Source organism: Adiantum capillus-veneris, chromosome 18 (assembly GCF_014529385.1).
Source record: "Adiantum capillus-veneris isolate H3 chromosome 18, ASM1452938v2, whole genome shotgun sequence".
Taxonomy (NCBI): Eukaryota; Viridiplantae; Streptophyta; class Polypodiopsida; order Polypodiales; family Pteridaceae; genus Adiantum; species Adiantum capillus-veneris.
Window position 1 is genome coordinate 799,840 of NC_140948.1, and position 7,473 is coordinate 807,312.

A 7,473-nucleotide genomic window follows, 5' to 3' on the forward strand; every position below is an offset into this window, starting at 1 on the left:
GAATGTGCTATGCGTCATTTGGAAACGGGAAAGAGAGCATTTTATGCATTTGAGAACATGTGTAATGCGGGAAACATCAAGTGTTGGGTTCTTAAGAAGTATCTTTTTGATGCATTGGTGACACCGGTTCTTCTTTATGGAGTTGAAGTGTCGGGAGGGAGCATCTCAAAGTCTACTTGGAAAGAGTTTAAGAATGTCCAAAAGCGTTTTCTTATAAACTTTCTCCAAGTGAAGACACAAACACCATATATACTCCTACTTCTTGAGTCGGGATGTCTTCGAATTGAGGTTATGGGCAAGGAAAGGGTTGTGGAGTACATGATATAGATGCGTCAAAACCCCTCACATTGACTTCCTACAATTGCATGGGAAGCAAGCAAAAAAGTTCAAAAGACGCATAAAAGCAAGATCTTGAGCACAGGATGGATGCAAGACATAAAGAAGTGGTTTGGGAGATGGGATGCATTACACTTGCTACATGATGCTTCAATCGATTCCCAAGTGAATGAAGCTTTTCTACAACGCCAATGTATTACAGCTTGGGAGAAATCCGGTGGGTCACGCTTTATACATTACACCACCCATATTGCCCCCAACTACAAGACCATGTTCTTCGCTGAAAGAGGAAACCGTACACACACTTACATGCTTGAGCCTATCCCCTTGTCGACGATACGCACTATCGCAGTCATTCGGATTAGCTCCCATTTCCTTCGATGTGAGATAGGACGTTGGGGTAATGGAGAAGAGTCAAATCGATTGTGCACATTATGCTCACTGCAAGTTCGAGAGTCTGAGTACCACACACTACTAGAGTGCTCAGCTTTTGGTCACATCCGAACTTGCTTCTCTCACATTTTCAGCCATAACTTAGACCTACACACTTTCCTCTCTCCCACTTTCCTCTCCCAGCCAAAGTGTGGGCTCTCCATTGTGACTCTCATCACCACAATTTTGGAGCATTGAGAGTCACTCATCATCCATACACATACTACATCACATGTAACTTTGGTCCCATAGGTCATATTTGACCTTCGAGGATGATAATAAAATCTCTCTCTCTCTCTCTCTCTCTCTCTCTCTCACACACACACACACACACACACACACACACAAATACACACAGTGTGGTAGATTAGTTATGTCATGCCCCTCTTGAATAACAGATCTCAAGTTCAACTCTCCTTGTTTAGGATAGTTTTCTAAAACGTTAAAACTCTCTCTCTCTCTCTCTCTCTCTCTCTCTCTCTTTTTTCAATTATCTTGCATTTTTAGCCATGACTTAGACCTACACTCTTTTGTCTCCCAACCACGGTGTGGGTTCTCCATTGCGACTCTCATCACCACAATTTTGGAGCATGAATCACTCATCCACCCCACACATACTACTTCACATGTAATGTTTGACCTCTGAGGATGATGATAAAATCTCTCTCTCTCTCTCTCTCTCTCTCTCTCTCTCTCTTATATTGTATTGGGCACCCATTGTATCAGCGATGACATATACCTCACATAGTTCCAATTAGTAAATGCTCTCTCTTTTTGCTGACTAAAATATGAAAAAAATTGAGTTGTATTTTTAAGCATTTTTTGATAGGTCTAAAATGGTGATTGGTTGAAGTAAGATAGTGGGCACTCATTTAAATGAGTGTTCTGTACGATTATAAAGTCCTTGTGAGAACCATGATGTTGTAATTGCATTGAAGTTATAGTGGGACATGGGGGAGATCTTACTAAAGCAAGCAGGCATTCTCAACCAAATACGTATTTGCTTCAATAAGAAATATAGAGGGAATCCTTTATAGATTCCTGTTGAAAATGCATTACATGCTCTCGTGATCTTTGGGATGGGGGGGGGAGAGAGAGAGAGAGAGAGAGAGAGAGAGAGAACCTTTGTCGCAGTTGGGAACTTGCGGTCCTGGGGATGACAAGGTGGCCCACAAGGTCAGCAGCTTGATGATGGGGCAGTGCCGTCTCAGTTGGAGAACCAGAAGCACTGGGGGCAAGTGCAAGGTTAAAGCTAAGAGCCAACAAGCTATGGGCAATCTCTAAGATGACGGATAGAGGGTGAAAAAGGGCAAGTGGATGCAGTGGGTCGGGTGACCTGTTGGGCATGTAGTAGGTAGGGTTCTCTGTTGTAGGCAAGGCCCATGAAGCTACTTTGAAGGATGCCCAAGGAGATAGTGGTTGAGCCTAGGGGTGCAACTAGGCGAGTGGCCAAGGAAGCTGCACAGTCTACAGAAGAGTGTATGGATAGAGTTAGGGAAGCACATGATGCCATCTTGGGATTGGTTCCTTGCCAATTTGGGCTTAATTAGGATTGCGCCATTCCAGCTCATCGACTTGTAATGTCAGCCAGGATTGTCATGCACTTGTGTGATTGCAACTTCACTCATTATGAAGGCAGGGTGCAATGCATGTGATGATGAGAAGCTGGAACAAGAGAAGGCCAAAAATGGCAAGGCTACCGTTGTTACTGCTTTTGGGATTGCGCCTTCTTTTCTACCACACACTATCGTTTTTTCATCTTACTGTGGATGCTACTTTTTTGCGCTTACAATGTTTTCTGTGAGCCATGGAGCTTTAGTATAACACCCACAAGGGCAGGAGCAAGCACAACCTTACTTTCGATGAGCTAGTGAGTCAGCTACTTTGATGCCCCACCTTGCAAAGTAGGTCTACCACAATGTTGGGGATGGCCTTTGACTACAGTAATGACTTTCTTTAAGCTTGTCCCCTTGGCAAGCATGTTGAAACCCCATCAATTCTCATCACGCCAGACCCTTGATTGCTTTGAGCCGGCCTCTACACCTTTCTTCATGTGCTCAGTCCACACTACGATTTCTCGTTGCTGCTTGCTCTACGTCCTCCATCTGTATTCTTGTAACACGTCGCTACATGCTGCCATAAACCGTTGCACCATATCAGCACCCAATTCTCCAGATCGTTGCCGCCCATAACCACCCTCTTCAGCACAATACCCTGATTTGTTGTTGCTTCCCCCTCCATGCGGCACCCGCCCTTGATGTTCCCATTGTCACTTATGTCAGAGAAATCCTACTGTCTGCTTGGGCTTGCAACCCTAAAATTGTAGCCATCAATTTATGTCCAATGAAGTTAAGTCACTTTGCATTCAAGCCAAAATCGATGTAGAAGGGAAAGATTATAGGTCAAAACTCTATGGGCATGGAGACACTAGGTTGACTCACTTTACATGCAAGCCAAGATTGATGTAGAAGAAAAGATTGCAGTCAGAATTCTATTAGCCTAGAGGGAGTTTTGAGATCCTTATGTGTATGTGAAGCTCCAGATGACCAATTGGATTTCGATAATGGTGACAAATAACACACTTCAAACCAATTTCTCTTCTGCCCTAGCCATTTGCATAAAGTATCAAATTTGTTTTGAACGCTTTCTATTTCTAAGTGGTAAGTATGTTTTTACCACTAGCCTATGTCCATGCGGCAGGCCTTGTGATTTTATCACTCGTTGAGGTACGTTAGGCGTGCGTATTTGGAGACTCTATGAGCTTCTTCTGTGGAACTGGCCCATGCGATGCATCAATTACAGAGTTGTGATGTGGCAAGAGGGGATGGCTTGGACCTTTTATGGAAGGAGTTCTTTAAGGATCCCTCAAAGTGGTGGGACAATCGCAGCAGCAAACGAAGCCCCAAGCAGCCCGATTTCAAGCACAAACTCACCAAAGAACCTTTGTGGGTGGATAGCCGAAAGAATCCTTCTTGGGTAAAAGATGAGCTCTACAGACTTGGATTTTCAGTAGAGCAATGCATTGGAGCGGCAAGAGGTGCAGATGCCTTTTCGCCCTCCCTTATTTGGGAATGTTGTAAAAATAAAGACCTGATGACAGGTAGTAGAATACATCATGAGCTTCAGAGAAGAGGGTTACTTGACAGCAACTACTCTGATGCTTTAGTTACCATGTATGCAAAATGTGGTGAGCTTCAAAAAGCACGAGCATTACTTGATAGAAATAAGAGTAGCAGTGTTATTCCTTGGACTGCATTGATTGGAAGCTATGCACGGCAGGGAGAAGGCCATAATGCTTTAGACTGTTTTGAACAAATGCAGTACGAGGGTGTTTGTCCAGATGCAGTGGCGTATATGGGTATTTTGAAAGCTTGCAGTGTGATTGGAGCCATTGACAAAGGAAAGCACATTCACGATGAGATTTCAAGGCAGGGGCTCCTAGAGCATAATGTAGCACTAGGTGGTGCCCTTGTGGACATGTATGCCAAGTGTGGTGCTCTTCCCCAGGCACAAAGTGTCTTGGACAAGCTTCCTTCACGCAACCTCATCGCGTGGAATGCCTTGATCGGAGGTTATGCTCAAAAGGGGCAAGGCCGGAAGGCTTTAGATTGTTATGAACGAATGCAAGGGGAGGGCATCCCTCCAAATGCAGTGACTTATGTGTGCATTCTAAAAGCATGTGCTGTAATGCGAGACATCAACAAGGGAAAAGAGTTCCACGATGAGATTTCAAGGTATGGATTGTTGGAACATAGTATAGTACTCGGTGGTGCGCTTGTGGACATGTATGCCAAATGTGGAGCTCTTTCTCAGGCGCACAGTGTCCTAGACAACCTTCCCTCGCCCAATCTTGTCTCATGGAATGCTTTGATTGGAGGATATGCTCAAGATGGGCAAGGCCAACAAGCTCTTGATTGTTTTGAGCAGATGCAACATGCGGGCATCTTGCCCGACCCAGTGACCTATGTGTGCAGCTTGAAAGCCTGTGCTGCAATTGGAGCTATTGACAAGGGAAAGCAAATTCATGATGAGATTCTGATGCAGGGGTTGCTGGATCACAATACATTGCTAGGTAATGCTTTAGTAGACATGTATGCAAAGTGTGATGATCTTCTCAAAGCTCGAAGCATGCTAGAGAAGCTCCCTTCTCGCAACATCATCTCTTGGAGTGCATTGATTGCAGGATATGCTCAGAAGGGGCAAGGCCAACAGGCTCTAGAGTGTTACGAGCAAATGCAACAGGAGGGCATCGTTCCTGATGCTGTGACCTATGTGTCCATCTTGAAATCCTGTGCTGTGATGAGAGCCATTGACAAGGGAAAGCAAGTTCACAAGGAGATTTTGAGGCAGGGATTGTTGGAGCATAGTGTAGTCCTGGGTGGTGCACTTGTGGACATGTATGCCAAGTGTGGTGCTCTTTTGCAGGCGCAAAGTGTCCTCAAGAACCTCCCTTTTTACGATGTTGCCTCGTGGAATGCTTTGATCACAGAATATGCTCAAAATGATGAAGGTCAGAAGGCATTAGAGTGTTATGAACAAATGCAGCGCAAGGGCACTCGTCCAGATGCAGTGACCTATGTGGGCATCTTGAAAGCTTGTGCTGTGATTGGAGCAATTGGCAAGGGAAAGCAAATCCATGATGAAATTTCAAGGCAGGGGTTGTTGGAGCATAATATAGTTTTGGGTGGTGCGCTTGTCGACATGTATGTCAAGTGTGGTGCTCTCTCCCAAGCGCAAAGCGTTTTAGACAAGCTTCCTGCTCGCAATGTGGTCTTGTGGAACATATTAATCACAGGATATGCAAAAGAAGGTCAAGATGAGCAAGCACTGGAATGCTTTGAGCAAATGCAGCTTGATGGAATCCTCCCAGATATAGTGACATTTCGTTGCCTGCTGAATTTATGTAGTCATCAAGGCCTTCTTGAAAAGGGCCAAGAACTTTTTGATAGTATGGGAGCCACATATGATTTGAACCCTGACATAGACTGTTTAACCTGCATGGTGGACCTTCTTGGGCGAGCCGGGCACCTAGTAAAGGCAATAGAAATAATTCAGCAGATGCCAGTTTTGGCAAATTCTGCGACTTTCATTTCCCTTGTGGGTGCCTGCCGGAAATGGTTAGATGTCAATATAGGGACTTGGGCATTTGAGCAGGCAATAGAACTAGATAATCATGATGGAGCAGTTTACATAATAATGGCAAATATATATGCAGCAGCTGGTATGCCAGAGAAGGCCAAAGACATCGAAGCCATGAGAATAATGAACAAACGATGAAACCAAGGGTCACATGGACTGAGTGAGGGACTATGGTGCCTCAATTTGTGTTTGCAAAAACTCTAAGCAAAGATATTGATTTGAAGTTAGCTCGGTTATTGATGATAGGAGGAGAATTTGAATACTTTGGTTAATGCTCTAAAGCTTTGTTGTCCTCTTGAACATGAGCTCACCATCATTCCATCTCAAGGGGGTCATAGTCCTTAGTCCATTGAAAGACATGCATGGTGCAGTTTCAACCAGGGCATGTCACTATAAGAAATGCGGAATACATTAGGATCTAGTAGCAAGAGAGTAGAGAGAGATACCATGCAAAGTAGATTAGTGGCAAATCAAAAAAATTAGATTAGCACACTTACAAAGTGATGGCGTCATCCACACTGCGCTCTCAAGGTAAAACTTAGATGGCGATTTAGACAACCAGCGCAATTAGGAATACAAGGGGCTAGCAATCCTTCATATAAGGATGTGCGTTTATGTATGTCTCTAGTTTATAATGGCTCATAGAGAAGGCCTATTTATATAGATGTAAGGGAACCTCTAAACGTCCATGTGTAGCCGCCTTTAGATAGCGAAGTCCAAGTAGAACGCAGTCATGCGTCTATGGTCGCCTTTGTGTAACCAAGTCCAAGTAGGACTCTCCCATGTGTCAAAGTGTAGCCGCTCTTAGGTAGACAAGTCAGCCTAGAACTCAGCCAACGGCTATGGACTAAAGATCATTGGATGGCCATTTTTCGATTGTCTTCGTCAGTTGTCTTGCCAAAATACTCCGACGAGAAGGATATTTTGGCGGGTACTTGTCAGTTTTGCCACCACAATATATGTTGCACAGTTTGTAAGGCCTCCAATGAAAAAAAACCAATAGTGCACATATATTTGGTGGATTCCAACTTTGCACGTTGATGAGATCTTTATTTGTGATTGTGGATGGTATAGAGAAAATTCAAAACCACCTTTAGGGGCCTCGAGGGTGGATCAGCATTACAAGTATACTAACAGTCACACTACAAACACTCGATAACACACACAACTCTCTACATTTGTAACCATTCTGTCTCTTTTCATTCTCGGGCAAGTAGAAGATTATGTGAAGGAACATAGGACAAGTCAACTGCTTCACCAACTTGGCTAGACCCATTGAACTCGTAGGGATCGTGTGGGCCTGCATTGTCCGCTTGGATAATTTTAATTGGCAATGTTGGAGCTAATGAGGTGTATGTTGTATTCTTTACGGGAAGAATAAAGAGATGTCTCTACATGCCTCTTATTACTTTGAACTTGTGTTGGCCAGTCTACTCCACCCATGTTCTTCTTTTTTTGACACATCAAAGAGCCCATAGGGAGGTGCTTATTCCTTCCAAATATTAGCCATGTTACACTCCACTCATGTTCTTAGCATTGGTCAATTTTGATTGGCAAGTTTACTTG

The 7,473-nt window shown here is 44.0% G+C and overlaps 1 protein-coding gene across 1 annotated transcript; it reads left to right on the plus strand.

The window, feature by feature from the left end:
- The first annotated feature begins 1,873 nt into the window (after positions 1–1,873).
- Positions 1,874–6,331, plus strand: LOC147435125 (pentatricopeptide repeat-containing protein At5g27110-like). Its single transcript, XM_086488246.1, has one exon. The coding sequence runs from the start codon at positions 3,556–3,558 to the stop codon at positions 6,043–6,045; it is 2,490 nt and encodes an 829-aa protein (XP_086344372.1). The 5' UTR covers positions 1,874–3,555; the 3' UTR covers positions 6,046–6,331.
- Positions 6,332–7,473: the final 1,142 nt, after the last annotated feature.